Raw genomic sequence first — 17,993 nt, forward strand, 5'->3', positions numbered from 1 at the left:
ATTCATAGGATTTTAACATAATAGCTCCTGTGAGGGAGCTTTTAGAGGCATTAAATGCTTCAGACATCCGGTTCCTATCACCACCACTATGATCCATTCTGATTCGACCAGTTTCTTTAGAAAACAGCATTTCACATCAGACCATTTTATATTACTTAGTTTACATTTTATCAGTTTAATTGTTCAGAAATGTTGGAATATTGCTGCAAGTCCTGTTTAAACTATTGTGTCTTAAACTATTTGGTGTTCTGGAAGATATAGAAGCAGGTCTAACTTTTCCTTTCCCAGATTCCATTGTATTTTCCATATCTAAATGACTTACTTTATCATATCAAATCAAGGCTAGTCCCCTGTCTAAGATAATTTACCAAAGATTTCATGAAAACAAGTAACTAATGTCTAGAAATGGGTAATCTTAAAATGTGTAAACAATAATGCCATAATGAGATATATTGAATTTATTGAGTGGATTTAAGATGACGTCACACGCCGTGATTTATTTTTTTCAATGTGTCTGCGTTATTTGCCGTCCATTGTGGTGATGGAGCTCAACTAAACGAAAAAACTAAATATCAACTATTAATTTGCTGAAGCTGAAGTCCATATATTGTTATTTTATTAATTGCATTTAGATCATGACATCACAGCATCAGGATTTAAAAATCAATCAGTTTGCTCTGAACAGAGCCGCTGTTGATTTCATTCCAACACAACATTCCTAAACTGGTTATAAAATATGGAAAAAAAGGTTTATGTTGGAATCCTAGCAAAATACCAATTCCAGTTAATGTTTAGTCTTCATACTGAGTCCTGGCTTCAACTGACATTTGCTATCATTCAGTGCAGAGTAGAGTCAGTGGAAGAGAACAGTGAACTGAATTCTTCAATGGCACCTTTGTTTATTGTTGTTTGTGAGCTAATTATGACAGCAATATGACAGGAATGCAGAAGGTTTTTTATGTTTCATGGGTTTTTCATGCTGTTATTGACTCTTATTGGGTGAGCTGAATAATGTTTGACCATGTAAATGCTAATCGGATAACTGTTGCTGTTTATTTACTGATTAATATTGGAAATACTCACCTCAGTTCTGCTTCGTGTGATTTCATCTAAACTGCGAGTGTTGTTTGTAATGATTGTGTCTCTTTGCTCTCTGCAGTCTGAAGCTAGAATGTGACAAGCTGGCCAGTGAGAAGTCAGAGATGCAGCGTCATTATATCATGGTGAGTAACACGCACACCGCTCTCCTCCCACTTACTGACCCGTCCACCACCTGCCTGCTTTCATCTTACTGCACCCCCATCTCGCTCTCTCTCTCCCTTATATATATATATATATATATATATATATGTGTGTGTGTGTGTGTGTGTGTGTGTGTGTGTGTGTATATATATATATATATATATATGTATATGTATGTATGTATGTATGTATGTATGTATTACTTTCTCTTCTGCTCTTTTATCTTTCTCCTCACCTGCTCTGTCACTACTTCTTTGTCTTCTCCCCACTTCTTTATCCTCCTCTCTCTCTGTCCTCTGTCTTCCTCCTGCCCCACACCTCACCTCTCCACTCCTCTGTCTCCCTTTCTTTTTCCTCGTCTTCCTCTGTCTCTCTCTGTTTATCGCTCTCTTTCCTCACCTTTTCCCTCTCTCACTCCTTCTTCTGTATTCTCTTCTCCCTCTCTCTCTCTGTAGCCTCCTCCCTGTCATGTGACCTCTCTGCTCTCTCTCTTTCTCATCCTCCTATTCATCTCTTCTCTTCCCTCTCTTTCTCATTCTCTTATTCCTTTCTTGTTTCGCTCTCTCTCTCTCTCTCTCTCTGCCGCTCTGCTCTGTAATCTCATTGTCACTCGCCCAGGCTCCGTGTTGCTGTCTGATATCCCGCCTCTAATTGATCCGCCCAGCGCTTTAATCTGATCTAATCTGTGCAGTATTGCTCTTCCCCATCATCCACCTCTCCCCTCCTCCATCTAATAGCCTATCGGGTTCCTGCACCGTCCCAGGACCCAACCAGCCAGAGTGATGTGGTGTATGTGTGTGAGTGTGAGAGAAAGAGAGAGAGAGAGCAAGAGAGAGAGAATTGGGGGTGTTCTGAGTGGGCAGTAATTGCTTTAGTGACTAGACAGAACTGTGTCTTGTTTTAAAAGCACACTTAAGACCTTCCTCTTTAGTCAGGTCTTTAGTTAGCTAATTATATGTTTATTTTATTGTGTTTTATTTAATGTTTTTTGTAGATGTATTTGGTTTAGTTATTTTGTTTACTTTTACAATGTGTTTTTTTAGCTTTGCTTTTCCTTTTTGAATATTACTGTTTTAGTGTATAATCTTTTCTTTTACCTTTGGTCCCCTCTGTGTGTTAAAGTGCTTCTACTTCTGTGGTTTTAGTTCTGTAAACTAAAAAAAGTTCATATATCATTGCTGTTCAAAAACACCATGTATCTCCAATATAGTAAAACATTCTTAACTTTTAATGTAACTTAATTAGGGGTGTAATCGTACTGAACTGAAACCAAGATGTGTGGTTCGACAGTCTGTGGTTCGGCTCACATGCTTCCAGCAGTGTTCGGGGCCAAAGTGTCCTCTAGCTCTACCTCTGCTCAGGCAATAACACAGGTAACAGGTCGATTTGTGCCCACTACGAATGGTAGATACTTATGGATTCTAGGGCTGGGCAATATGACAATATATATCGCTATCGTGATAAATTATAATACAATGCAATATGCTTTTCTGAACTGTGATCATGGATATCACCACTATTTGTAGAGCACTGACCAACTGCGTGTTTTGTTTTAAAGAGAGCAAAATTAGTCCTGTTTAACTGGATTTAGTGCAACACAGTGTGTGAAACACTCAGTAGAAGTCATTGCATACACAGTTTTTGATAGTATTTTTTTAGATGTAGAACTGCTGGTTACTTTTTCTCAGTTCTAACTGATGTCTCAAAAAAAATCATGACATTGGCTGTGTTTACATGCAAAGATTTTTGCCAAATCCGACTGAAAACAATCGGATTAGAGACTCAGACTGTGTTTATATGCACACTCTATTCAACAATTTGATGGAAAATCTTCGTTTACATGTTCACTACAAGTAATCCGATGCAAAACGACGCGAATGCGTGGAGTAGTGCTTAGAGTAAACGTTACCATGACAGCGAACATCACGTGAGGTTCTGTCCGAGTGAGATGAGTTTCCAGTTGGCGCCCTTGTGTTTTTAATTGCTTTAAAATGATGTCAGACTCAGGAAAACGTGCTTCACATGTCCTTATTAAAGAAGTTCTGAGACACATAAGCTGGACGTCCGTCCCACCGCCGTCTTTTAAAGCTCAGAGCATAAACTTCATCTCCCCTGCAGACCAGTTTCTGTTCCGCCATGTTGAACGTTATAAACTTTCGCTATGATGCCACGCACATGCCCAGAATGTATTTACACGTTCCGATTGGAATATAATCGGATACAGGTGTTTACATGGTTATTATTCTTCTATTTAACGGATTATTTAGAAGTTTACCCACCTCGTTCAATTCCGAATGGCCTCAATCGGACTAGACTATTCCGATTGAGGTGTTTACGTTGACGTATTCTATTCCGATTGAGCTATTAGTCGGATTATTAACGAATTATTAGGCTGCATGTAAATGTGGCTATTGTGTATCATGAACATATGTTGTCAGATTCAAAATTGGTTACATTTTTGGATGCTGAACCATAAACCGAACTGTAGCTCAGAAACCGAGGGCCAGACTGCAGCTTTTCTGTTCAAATGGTATATTAAAAAAAAAACTAAATACAGAGATACTTACTTACTTACTTACTTACTTACTTACTTACTTACTTACTTACTTATTTACTTACTTACTTATTTATTTATTTATTTATTTATTTATTTATCTATCTGGGACAGCGACAATGTAAAAATTAGTATTTAAATACAATTTGTTTTGTGTTTTTCTTCTTCTTCTTGTTGTTCTTCTTGATCATTTGTTACTGGCCAGGTAGACTTTACTGCCAGTGTAAATATGTTTGTAGTCCCTTGTATACACACACACACACACACACACACACACACACACACATACACACACTTGCTGTTTCTGTGGGAGACGTCAGCTTGTCTGACAGACAGCCTTTCCCTGACTGTAAGAGCTATGTATGATACCTCAGCGCGTGTCTCACTAATGCCGCTTATCTCTCCACAGTACTATGAGATGTCATACGGACTGAACATTGAAATGCACAAGCAGGTGAGCACTCTTTCTCCTCATATACCAAATCACCTACGTCAATTAAAGGGCCTGTATTGTGCGAAAATGAATTCCCCCCCCCACCCCAAGTTTATATACTCCACGTATGAAAACTAAGCTGCACAAACAAAAAAAAAAATAAATTGTTTCTGTGGTGGGTTGGAAAACACCATTTACATGCATTCACCTATTCAGCCTACAGCAGTTTAGCCCCACCCATTCATACTAAAGTTATAAGGGTGCTTTTTAAATGAGGCTATGAGTTTGACTGGGTGTGGATTGATGGAGCTGCTGTGACAGGATCTGCTGTTCCTCCACCAACAGCAGCACTGTTCATCAGCCTCCTCTGCACGGCGGCGGAGGAAATACAGAAAAAAAATATGCCGGCAGCAAAGCAGCGTGTGTGTGTGTGTGTGTGTGTGTGTGTGTGTGTGGACTGTCTGCAGTGGAGGGTGAGAGGTGCAGGAGAGGAGGAGTGCAGAAATGAATGCAAAGAAGAATACAGTGTTTTGTATGCAGCCAACTCTTTCTTTTCCACCATTTCTTGCTTCCCCTCCCAGCCTTCTCTCTCTCTCTCTCTCTCTCTCTCTCTCTCTCTCTCTCTCTCTCTCTATTTTATCCCACCCTCTCTCTATCTCTTTCTCTACCCACCCCCTTTTTTTCCTTTCCATTTTATCTTAACATTTTTCTCTCCATCTCCTCTCTTTCTCTGCTTCTCCTCCTCTTGTGCTTCTGTCTCTATTTCACCCTAATCTCTCTCTCTCGCTCTCTCTCTCTCTCGCGCTCTCTCTCTCTCTCTCTCTCTCTCTCTCTCTCTCTCTCTCTCTCTCTCTCTCTCTCTCTCTCTCTCCCCTTTTCTTCTCCCCCTCCTCTTCTGTGTTTTTTGTCATGCAGTGTGGTGTGGAAGTGTGGCAGGGCATTGTGCCAGCACTGTACCGAAACAGTGCTATTGCTGCTTCTCCCTCTTTGTCTCTGCCTGCCTGTCTCTCTCTCTTTCTCAGCAATTACACAGGTCACACTCTTCTGGCATGCACAGCCCATCACCACCCACCTTTTTGTGATACTGTGGTGTGTGTATGTATGTATGTGTGTCTGTGTTTGTGTGTGTGTCTGTGTGTCTGTGTGTGTGTGCACACTTTGGATATGCTTGAAAGCGTTGTTGTGCAGTACTGTGCATCCTCAGAGATTCATTTTTTAGGTTCAGGAAAAAGGTTACATATCGCTGCTGTCGGAACAAAACCTTTTATCTCCAAAATGGTAACTTTACAGGAGAAGGAAAAACCTACTTTACTTTTAATGCAAGTCAGTGGAACCAGACTTTTTTCCAGGTAATTTTGAAAAACGACAAAAATGGAGAGGTTTTCTTCGGACAGCAGCGATGTAATACATTACGCAGGACTCAGTAACTAAATATAATACCATTCAGTACTTTGTGTGTCCACCCTTTACCTTTATTACCGCTTTATTCTTTTTGGGGGAAACCTACAGGGATGTTTTTCCACACCTCCAAAGTTCAGTCTTAGAAGTTGGTTGCATTTTTTTCTTCTATTGAGCCAACTAATCCCAAACACATTCAGTGATATTGAGGTCTGGACTGTGGGGTGGGCAGTTCATTGTTTAGAGAACGCCAACAACTTCTTTTTTCTTCTTTTTATCTATTTTCTTTTCTTATCATCATCCTTTTCACATCCTTTCTACACATCCTTTCAGACTCAGTGTCTTCTCACAGTGGAAGGTTGGACAGAAACACCTGTGGATTTTTTTTAGATCTGAAACAAGAGTGGAGCTCCTGTCTCACAGACATGAAAGCTTTAAGTACCGTTTATGTCAGGGGTTCTCAACCTTTTCCACCCCAAAGCCCATCTGTTTATAACTACAAAGCATAGCGGCCCACAGAAAAACAAAAATCAACTTTTGAAATACAACTTTCTTTTTCTTTTCTTAAATGCTGACACTGAAAACCTGAGAATTAAGGCCTGAAAAAGATCAGATCGTTCATTCCAGTTGTCATGTGAATTTGCAAAGTTTGTAGTTATGTTAAAAAAACATGACTGTAGTGATATTAAAAAAGGGGGAAAAAAGAAAAGAAAAATATAAAAATAAATAGAAATGTATGAGATTCTTAGATTTTTAAGTATTAAGTTAACTTTTTTTTCTACTTATGTTTTTATGATTTATAGTGATGTTACCAGCCCATTACCAACTGCTTCCTCCCTCTGAGTACAGGTCCGCAGACCACTAGAGGGTGCCTCACGGCCCACTGGTGATCCGCAGCCCACAGGTTGAGAAACCCTGGTTTATGTAATGGTGACAGTTTTTTTTGTGGTCTGCCAAATCTTGTGCGATTGTTAAGAATCCTGTTTTGTCTAGATCTTTTTTTTTTTTTAATCTTTTGTTGTTTTTCTTAACTCTTGGAAACTTCTTCATGCAAGTGGATTCTCTTATATCTATTCTCAGAAAAATGAGTAACTTGTTTTTAGAGGCTGTTTTCACTGGTGATTAAATAACTGAACGGTGGTCTGACTTTTGCACAGTACTGTGTGTTTATATTTCAGTGTGGTGACTGATTCTAACATAACTCTTTGTGTCTGTGTTCTCTCTACAGGCAGAGATTGTGAAGAGATTAAATGCGATCTGTGCTCAAGTCCTGCCTTACCTGTCTCCAGAGGTATTGAAGGATGGCTGTACATTCACCAGCCTTTCAATTAAACACATAATTAATTATCACTCCAGATGAATTCATGTGCTGCACATGAACTGCTTTACATTCACATTAGAGCTAGAGCTGGTAGATGTTCACGGCAACGGACATTTACATCATTTAATTAAAATCAGCTTTTTACTGCAGTGTGCAAAATGTAAAAATCAAAGTTGTTAAAACAGACAAATAGTAAAATAATAGTGGCCTTAAAATTCTCAGGCATGTGGCATATCGTTACACCATTATATGCCACAAACAAGCACAGATCATGCAAACCAAGCTAATGTTATCCCCGAGTGGCAGAGTCAGATGTTTGTCACGTTTCAAATGAAAACACAGCAGACTCTCAATCACCTCCCACTGTGTTGTTTTTGAGGCAGCAGACATAAAGGAATAGCTGGTCGTTTTGGAGTTGTCCTTAGCTTAACATGGACACAAGACCGATAGCGGTTCTTGTTTCCCATCGTACTGCGTGAGGAACTGCCTAACTCAGTCAGCATTATCAGACGATGCCACAATCAGAGCCTTGTCCACAAAACAAGCTGTAGACCAGCTGGTACTGATGGCGTGAATAATAGTGGAATGGTGGAAATTTCTTATTCCACCATCAAAGTAAAAGCAGTCACATTCAGGTGCATGTGCAGGTGCCAGTGTTAGAAATCAATATTCACATAGGTCAGGGGTGTCCAGAGTCTGGCCCCAGCGCCAGATTTGGCCTGTAGACAGATTTTAATTGGCCCATGGCTTCTGTTTTAGAGTATGTTATACATGGTCCGCCACCCAGTACGTTGCAGCTCTTCCTTTCACCTGATGGTGGCAGCAGTGTTGTAAAATTACAGTGTAATGTGTCACACTGTGGTAATAAACTAGAAAGCTAAAGTTTAATAGCCTTTATTCTCTGATTAGACCATCAGCTTCATTTACTGAACCACATTCACTCAAGACTACAGTCATAAAGCACAAACTTAACACTAAGAGCTGGCAATTTTGGCGAGATGGAAATTTGAATACTTTTCATCAAGAGCTGCAGCTAATTTGTGAGCCTCATTTCGAAAGACTGTAATGAATTTAATATCAATAGACATGAAACAAAGCATGAACATGACCGTAAATATTCAAGAGCGAGCAGAGAAACTAAAGCAGCTGCCACTACCTGAATCCCACAGCACCAACTTTTTATCAGAGCAAATTCGGTAGTTCAGTAAATAATTACCCTTTATGATTTCTGAATGCTATTGCTGCGTTTATTTGACACATAAAGAACATAAAAAAAACCCAAAGTGTACATATTTTTGTTCAGTTTGTCTCACAGATTATATTTTTGTATTATATTCAAGTAAACACTTGAATAGGAATATACTTAACTTTTTTACTGTTACACTTATTAAACAGTTATATTATTTGTCATAAGCGCATACAGATACAAATTTCTCTGAATGAGCAGTCCAACAAGAAGAGGAGCCTCATGCATCTTTTATACAGTGATAGGAAGCAAGTAGGAAACACGGAAAGCTCAGATTCTACATGCTGATATTTTGAAAACGGAATAATTTTGAATCATTCGTGAATAATATTTCGCCCTTAGGTATTTTGACACTTTGTGATCCAGCCTTCTTTGCAAAAGTTTGGACACCCCTGACATAGGTTTATCTGTACATTGTTTAGTTTTGTTTTTACTTTGCATGTCAGAAATATTTCAGATTTATTTTGTTAAAAATGGTTCTTAAATGGTTCAAAAGTGAAGGTACAGGGTAATGAGCCACTGTTAACCTATGAAAATAGGCCTACTTAAGCATCTAAAAGGGATCAAAAACCTCATAGGACAGCAGAGACAGGCAGCAATTCCAGTGTTATCACATTCAACAAGAAGGATTTTCCCCCATTCTGTTAAATGTCGAATTTGAATTATGCACAAGTTTAATATCTGAATTGTGTTGTATCCTTTTACCCCAATTTAGATTAGATAAAAACAATAAAATCAAGATTATCCATAAATTTGAAAGAAATATAGATTGTTTTGCTATATTTCCCAACCCTGCCTAGAGCTAATGACATTATGTTCTAATTAGATTCATTTTACAGTAAGAAATGTATTGACATGTTTGTTGATGTATGGACAGAGGGATGAATACGTGCGCAAGGTGGATGTGGATGGATATAATGGTGTGTTTGGGGGTGGGTGTGTATGAATGTGTAGGTGGGTGTACATGTGGGTAAATGTGGTTGCATGTGTATGGATGGCTATGCTGTTTAATTTATACCAAAACACTGGTGTGTATCTGTTTGTTGCAGCACCAGCAGCAGGTCCTGGGGGCCATTGAGAGAGCCAAGCAGGTCACCCCACCAGAGATGAACTCTATTATCAGGGTATGCTGGTCTTCATTGAAGTTGAATGTTGATAGTGGAACGTGTGTAGCTGCGCATTAGGACTCATCCAGTATTAACATTTTGTGGCTGATGCCAAAACTGATTTCATCAGCCAGTATAGTTTTGTAATTATATTAAAATTTTATGCTTTATAGTTTTAGCTAAACAGAGCTCTATTGACTAATGTGTCAACTGTTAATTGTAAAATATGATTCAGTTCTCAGTGATCTTATTTCTTAAATTCAAATAAACAGCAGAAACTCAGTCTTAAGTGTAAATATTATAGCACCGGGGGCTACCCGTAATATCCTACGGTTTTAGTATCTGATAATTGTTCTTATCTGACATCAGTTATTTTAATAGAAAATTGCTTGTGTTATTCTAATCCTAAAGGTTAGGTCTGGATTCATTTCTGTGTTTTGTAAGGCCGATACAGATTGTTCTTTAGCTGTTCTTTAGCACGATCAGCTGACACTTAAGTACTAAGGCAAAAACACCAAATATAACAACCCTAACATTGCAGCAAACTCACCTGAAATAGGTGCAGACTTACAGATTCATGGCTAAACGCTTATAGGCCTTAAACCATTTTTAATTGTATTTTGAGACACAAATAGAAGCAAGTTAAATACTTAAACGATTGTTGTAACAAACTTGTAAGCAGCCAGTACTTTCAGACAAATCCTATTAGGAAGATAAAAATTTTAATGCAGAATAAAGTGCCATGGGCACAGCTGTGCAACCGATTCAGGGATTACTGTTGAGCATCAGCTGCATGGCAGTCTATTGCTCTTCCTTAGTAAGAAGATATTTCTCATAAGATATTTGAAGCAGTGCTGAACAGTCTTTCTCTGTACATACTTGTGCAAGGCACAAAGAGGTAGACTCGAGTAATTTTGGTAAGGGTAGGAAAACCTTTACTGCTCAGCCAGTGATGTCAATATTTAGTGTACATGTTAGATGAGGAATCCACTCATCATCTCCACAGGTTGGTGACTTACTGTCAGTGTCATGTTATCTGTATTTGGTTATAATCACGTTTGAAAGTTATTGTTCTTGGTTGGATGATGTACTCTGTCATATCTCGTTAATATGGATGTGCGTTCCAACTAATTTTGGTATTCAAGTATTATGAACGGGTATCTGCATAACTGCAGAGAAGGAAATAAAAACGAAAGAGAAAAACAGATTTTAACTGAAATTAATGCAAAGCTGTGGCTTACATTTTTAGATGACATCACTGGTGTTGTGCTAAAATAGCATCATGCAGAGGAATACATTTCAGAATGTTGTATTATTTTTTAATTTTTCCACCCAACTCTGAGTGTAATCTAGTGTTAACTGGTAAACGACTCAATCTAAGCGGATTCCTCCAACAGCCAATAAAGACTGAGAGCGCGAAAGAAGAAAATACAGCAAGTGAACAAAGAAAAATGGCGAAAAGTCACGTGTGGAGCGAAGCTTTTTAATGAGCTGAGTTTAAGACATGAGCACAGTTGAGTTTATGTACATTTAAAACTTTAAAAAATAACACTGACCACATTTATAAATCCATGAGCCTCACTTAAACATGTTAACCTGCTACTTCATTACTCTGTCAGCGCAAACGGCAGAGAAAACAGCAGCAGCAGCTCCACGTTTGTTTATTTGGGTCTCCTAGTAACGAAAACGCGAGAGTTAACGTGAGTTCAGTGACAGTTTAAAAGTCGAGTAGTGTGTGATCCCTAATCGTTTAGTGTGTGATCCCCAATATTTCGGTCGCACAAAAAAATCTGCCAGTCGTGTAGTGTGCAATGCCCAGTCTTTTTATAATCTTTTAAGACTTTGAAAGTCATGTAGTGAACCCAAGGCTTAACTGGTGCAACGCTGGATGCTGATGGAAACTTGTTGTCTGTCTCTGCCTCCTCAGCCACATCCTTAAGAACGCATCTTTGGCAGACACTTGTGTTTATAAGTAGCAAAGTAGAACATAAAATACATAACATATATACTGGCAAATACAATCAAAACTTTCGAGTTTTACTGTTTTCAGCATTGGACTGAGTTGGCCTATTTACTCAGTTATGAAATAAAATGAATACCCAAATAGTAATTTTAACACATTGAATGATTAACTGAGTCACTGAGTAACTGAGTACCTGTGCACATTCATACTTGTTAACGGTGTTAAAAGTTTAAATGGTACTTAGCTTCCTGCACAAGTCACGTTAGTTTTTCAAACTTTGCAAATAATATTGGCTTGGTGTGAGTCAAATATTGTTAAAAAAACTGCTTGACTGAAAAATATTCCCTTTCAATGCATGTGGTCATGTTGGACTCTCATATTTTGTATCATTGAACGGCTGCAGTTGGCCGCATGTGGGTGTTATGAGGGAGTTTCCTGTGAAATCCAATTGAAATGTAGTCTTGGTAAGTCGGTATTTACGTAAGTAATGCTTCAGTTTTGTGGAATGATCAGAAAGTCAACGTATCATTAAGCTAATATTTTCCACAACGTTGGAAGATTAGGATTTAGGTCAATTATTACCATTTGCGGTCAACATCAGTCATTTTGGTTTATTATTATCATCCAACTGTTCGTTTTCCTGCTCGGATGTTAAATTTTGGAGGTAAACAGTTGTGCTTAAGTATATTAGCTTTTGCCGCTAGTATACCTTGTCCAGCGGGAACAATTGAAAAGCAGAACCAGTGTTTCAGACCTTTCATACCACAAATCAAGCAAACACCAGCTGCCTCCTGAATGGGTAGACACATAGCTTTGGCTGGATTCATTTGCATAAAGTTCAGCTCCGCTCAACGTATCGATGCACTGCATCCCCTAGACTCGACACACTGGACTCACACGCTGGACCCATCATCCATTGCCATTTCTCATTGAAAACAAATGGGACATGTTGTGGTGTGTTGATGTGCCGGAGCAGTGAAAATGCAGCATTAGTTCACATAGTACATCAGATGATGCCAATTTTTAAGTACAATCTCACAAGACAGACTGTGTACATTTCAAGAACCTCAGATGTTGATAGGAAGGGGTCATTTGACTGACATGCAAAACAGCCAGTCACAGTGTATTTAAAGTGCAATGAAAACAAACTTGCATGGTTTGCTGGCCTTTGAGGAAACCTCGTTTTCTTGCTATGGCTTTAAACTAAATTCTTGAATATCTTTTAAAATGGGTTAGCATGAATGTTTTTTCAGTCTAGTGACTAAACCTTGCAAAGAAAGGTTCATAGGCTTTTCATTGGCTTGCTGCTAACATTTAGCTTGGTAAATAGTCATTTATTTCAGATTAAACTAATTAAACTGATGCACTGAAGCACAGAAAGGAGCTAGAGGCAAGATTCAGAGCTGTAGTGATTTTAGCCAAAGATTGTGTTCAGGCTAATCAGTCCTCTGTGTTTTAGTGTATAGTTTGCATAGTTTGGAGCAAACATTATCTGTAATTGGTCTAAATCTGTATGTATGATACATGCAGTTCAGTTCAGTCTTCTAAAATACTAATAATACTCGTATTTAAAATAGTGAATTGTGAAACAATTTATCAGAGTAACATATCAGTGTGTTGACGTCATATACACTGATATAGCCCAACGCTAATATCGGTGTATATGCAGTCTATATCTTTTATAGAGACAGCTTCACTCCCTCCTTAGTGCGAGTACTGTCTCTATTAGCACACATCCTTTCTGTGAGGAAGAGTTTAAAATTCAAAAAAAGGCACTCAGGTTACTGTTATTGTTTTGGGGAAGATTAGGGCACTTTTGTTTTTAAGTAAGCGGCACGTTGACTCTGTCCATAATCAACACTGGCGCCTCGCTTTTTTGAAATTAGCTTTAGATTACATTGAAGACATTAATTCTGAACTTTTAAATAGAGATTTTAGGCTTTTGAAGTAGATGCACGTAGAATTGTTAATATATCAGAACTGTGTGTTTACAGTTGTCTCATCTACCCTTGCAGCAGCAGCTGCAGGCCCACCAGCTCTCCCAGCTGCAGGGTCTTGCTCTGCCCATGACCCCTCTGCCTCTGGGGCTGAGTCAGCCGGCCGGTCTGCCTGCCGTCACATCCAGCTCCGGCCTCTTCTCCCTCTCCAGCATCCTGGCCTCACAGGCCCAGCTGGCCAAGGAAGACAAGAGCGCACGGGACGCTTCGGACAGCCACCGCGAAGAGGACGGAGACAAATCCGACTAAACGACACCCTACTGTCCCCTCATCCTCCGGCGCTTACTGTACAGTGGAGGCTGTCTGTCTTTCTGCCTTTCTTTCTTTCTTTCTTTCTTTCTTACTTTTTCTTTCTTTGGCACCCTACCTTGCTCCTCATTGCTATAAATGACGGTTGTGTTTTTGACCCAGTATCATTCATTCCACATCATTCCACTAGCTTTATATACCAGTCCACCTTTATTGATGTATGCAAGTTTTGTTTTTTTTTATTATATATTTTTGTTATTTTATAGTTATTTCTGTCTGAGTGTATGTATATATCTTTATGTAAAGTATATTCCACATTCTGCCTCGTTTCCGCATGGCCAGCCTGCTCCACTGAGGCACCATCAGTGTTTCTTTGACACAGTTTTTTTTTCCCCCTCTTTTTCTTTTGCTAAAGCGACTCTCCTTTAGCTTCTCCCACTTAATTACATTTAAAGGAACAATAATCTGAAATGAATCACCTGTTAGTTGATGGTAGTAAGAAAAAGTAGAATGAGACGCATGAGGAGAAGTGAAGGCTTGTAGTAGAGTGTGAGCTGCAGAACATCTGTCTGCAGCGTTTAGAGTGGGTCTGGTTCTATTGCTGTGAGTAGCAGTGGAACCAGTAATATGACTCACAGATGAGGCATGAAAAAGTGACTTATTGCTCCTTTAAATGTCCTGTTCTGCTTTAAAGGAATATTCATTTATTTTTCAACCTAATCTCTGTATGTTGCATCTGTATGGTACTGTTGATTACCACAGATAGTGATTTAAACACATTTCTCTGGCCTTGGAAAAGAACAGAAAACGCGCTTGGTCTAAACTCACTTATAATAGAAGCCAGTGGGCAGTTGCTGAATTCTTTGAATTTCAAAAACGTGACTTTAGCCCCTTTCACACATGCACTCTTAGGACAGGAATTAAATTTTAAAGGGGACCTATTACGCTCATTTTCAGTGTTCATCATTTTATTTTACACTATGTTGCAGTGCATGCTGGGGACTGTCGTGCATCTCAGGGTGAAACGGGCTAATAAAAATAGAAAATTGAAATACTGTGTCATGGGTCTAATTTGGGCCTTGTGTTTTACACATGGGGTCTAGGCTGACCAGTTTGGCTACAGGATAACAGGCTTCTCGAGTAATATTCATTTATGCTGTGTTTGAGCTATGCTGCGTTTATTCTGCGTTTTTATGTTGGTGGTAGACAAACGGTGGTAAACTGGATATTCCATAGTTTTAGTGGAGCAGCAACCAAAAAAATCTGCTATTGATGGGGGCAGTGAAACTACTGTCCTTCCCAAAATATCAACATCTGGCAAAAGTTGGGTAAATCGAATGTTTTGATGAACAAGTTTTCCGTCACATCTCAGTTGAAAACAAAGGAATATCCGGTTTGCTTTTGTCTGTTTACCGCCAAAGTGTAAATGGAGCATTTTGACTTTTTCCCATCTTTTGCCCTTGCCCAGAGCAGTGGAATAAACCGGATATAGATTTTTTTTTTTTTTTTTATTCCCAGAAACACGGACACTGAGTGCTTGTAGTTGAGATCCAGGTGTACTCGTTCATGTACATCCTGCACTTCAATGAAAACACACGGTTAGAAACATTAGCATGTGATCAAAACACTTTTAGGGTAAAATAGAGGCTAACACCATCACCCAGCTCACACGCAGAAAAGGCAGTTATGCTTTCACATTGGCAGCACTTACATGGTGTCATGCCACCATCAGCTGTGTGCAGTTGCCAGTTCAGCTACGAGGCATGGAACAGCAGTCTTTCAGTGCCAACATGTAAGCGCAGCATCATCAGGCTTTACATTGAAATATTTGTGAAAGGATGCATACAGAGTAAAGAAAATGTTATATAATGTTTTACCATCTTCGAATAGCAGTGTTTAAGCTAAACCTAGTCGGGGAAAATGAAAAAAGTCACGTTACATCACCTACTACATACAAAAAGCTCAGAGAAAGCAGCAACGGTGTTCAGATATTATCATGGTTATTGAATAATATGAAGTGTTTTTTCATTGTGAATTAGACATTCAAATGCTGTTATTTTAAAAAAATTCAATCTCTAGTGATAAAACTGCTGCTTGCACTGACATTGTTGGCTTTCTTTGCTCACTGCTGTTTCTCTTCTCCTGCTCTGATTCGCTAGACGGAAAAGCCATTTGGAAAACTCACATTTCATAACTCATATTTCGCCGCCAACACGAATTCAACGCTCTCAATCAGACAAAATAGCTCTTACAAAAAACGACTACAGGCAGACACTCAACGACTGATGGCCTCCAACAGTTGGTTTAGTTTGGGTCCTAACAATGTAGGTTTTACAGTGAGAGAGATACAAGAGGGAATGTCTTAGCAAAGCTGTTAAGGTTTACCCAGCTTTCAAACACTGGAGCAACACAGTAAAAGATAAAGCTGTTTGGGTTACTTTTGCTTTCCCTGAAGATTTCTGGTATCCATGGAGATCAGACAGGAAAATTCTGTCTGCTTTGCTATGTTACTAATGAATTACCACAAATTTTTCATGCTGGAAAACTAGTCCCTCTGAAAGAACAATCTGAAGAATTTAAAATTAGAAGAACTCGAATTAAAAATGAAAAAATACATATTGCACATAAATGGCTCACCCAATTCAGCAACTGCCCCTTGGCTTCTATTACAATCGTGATTTGAGTCACCATGTTTTCTGTTGTTTTGTACGTACAGCTAATTGCTTTGAAATTATTGTCCGTGGTAATTGACTGTGCTACACATGCGGCAGGTAGAGATTATGTTGAAAAAGCTTTAAATTGCTGGTTTTGGAACAAAACCTCGTATCTCCATTTTAAGCGCTTTTCGTTTTTTGTCATAATTTGAAAACGCCTGTTGTTCTTTATATTGTGTGTAATATTCACGATGAATCGACCAAAAGAAACAGCCCACAATTACTTGGAGGAAAAAAGTCTGGTTCCATTGACTTACGTTAAAAGTAAAGCATGTTTTTTCCTTCTTCCATAAAGTTACCATTTCGGCGATAGAAGGTTTTGTTCTGACAGCAGCGAAATATTCCTTTAAACAGAGGATAGGGATCATTTCTAGAGTGAGGGATTCTAGGTTGCAGATACCGAAGATCTAAATAACCTGAACAGAGACAGAATAGTGGTTTGATCCCTCTTTATATATATTTACATGTTGTTTTCTAATACTTGTACGGATTATGAAAGTGTTGGTCTTTCTCCTGTCTTAGACAGAGAGCATTTTAGATAGCGGCGCTAAGATGCTAGCCGAGCAGCTCGCCCGTTCACCAAGTGAAAGGGAACACTGTTTAAAACTGATTCTTTTTTTTTTTTTATGGTATTATCTATTACTGTCCACTTGGTAAGAAACGTGTTTATATTGTTTTCCTTACAGATAAGTTGTGAGAGAAATGATGTGTGGTGGAAAAAAAACTTATTTGAGAAACAAGAAGCACCTTCTCTAAGCAGCTTTCTCCTCTTAGATGGATGTAAGCACTAAAAAAGGCATGTGCAGAAGCGCATGATGGATGAGGCCCCAGGATCCTCCATTTTAGTGACTAAAACGTAGAGCACACTGTGTTGTTTTCGAGCAAACTAGTAATATTTTACAACAGGGCTGCACAGTATGGACAGTGTAAGAATTGTGATTGTGCTACGATACATCTACTGTATGTTTAAGTGGAGTTCAACTTGATTTTTTTGAAAGTCTGCATGATTTAAATGGGTAAGATGCAAACAGATTTATTTAGAGTGATTTGGTGTGAAATGCTCTATTCTAGAGACACTTGCTCAGAATTGTTCACAGTGGTGATGATAGGAACCAGACGTCTAAAGAGTTTCATGACTCTAACAGCTTAATCACAGGGTTATTACCTGAAATGGTTAAGTATATGCTGACGAATGCCTGAGATACTGTTTTATGATCATTTCGACAAGGTTTTGGCCCAACTTTGCCACTATTTCACCATTATCATTACATATGAACACTCGGAAGACGTGTAGATTCACTGTTGAGTTTTGAGTAAATAAAATGGCTATAACTACATGGTGACCCCTGGTTCCTGTGACCACCATTGTAAAGAAATCAGACATTAAGATTTTCTAAATTGAACCATCTCACTTCAAACCAGTCTAACTCACTTTATTTACATCTCAGCCTTTGATTTATGAAAAAAGGTTCAAAAATCAGTGGAATTCTCTATTGAAATTTCATGAGTAAATCAAGAATATGACATTTTTTGACCCAAATAGTTTACTTTTGCTTGATTACATCAATACCCTGGTTGATCAGAACACATGTCTGGACCTGTGATTGGTCAGGATGCTTACAGCACACAGAAAATCATTCTGATTGGTTAGCGTGTCCATTTGCATATTACAGCCTCCTGCAGTACGAGTACCGCAAGGGCCGATATCACAGTAAAGATTAGCAAGTGTTAGCATGTGTTGTGCAGCCCTGCTTTATAATAAGGCTTGTT

The 17,993-nt window shown here is 38.8% G+C and overlaps 1 protein-coding gene across 2 annotated transcripts in view; it reads left to right on the forward strand.

Moving 5' to 3' along the window:
- Nucleotides 1-13,744, forward strand: part of tle5 (TLE family member 5, transcriptional modulator) — a 51,932-nt gene extending 38,188 nt beyond the window's left edge. The window contains exons 3-7 of one of the 2 annotated variants that reach the window (XM_036586258.1): nt 1,160-1,223; nt 4,206-4,250; nt 6,856-6,918; nt 9,244-9,318; nt 13,282-13,744. In XM_036586258.1, coding sequence (XP_036442151.1) covers nt 1,160-1,223; nt 4,206-4,250; nt 6,856-6,918; nt 9,244-9,318; nt 13,282-13,509 — 475 coding nt within the window. In that variant the 3' untranslated portion in view covers nt 13,510-13,744. Of the gene's footprint in view, nt 1-1,159; nt 1,224-4,205; nt 4,251-6,855; nt 6,919-9,243; nt 9,319-13,278 lie in introns of both variants that reach the window. The other variant, XM_036586257.1, reaches the window with a different exon arrangement.
- The last annotated feature ends 4,249 nt before the right edge of the window (nt 13,745-17,993 follow it).

The sequence above is a fragment of the Colossoma macropomum genome, unplaced genomic scaffold, assembly GCF_904425465.1.
Source record: "Colossoma macropomum unplaced genomic scaffold, Colossoma_macropomum, whole genome shotgun sequence".
Classification (NCBI taxonomy): domain Eukaryota; kingdom Metazoa; phylum Chordata; class Actinopteri; order Characiformes; family Serrasalmidae; genus Colossoma; species Colossoma macropomum.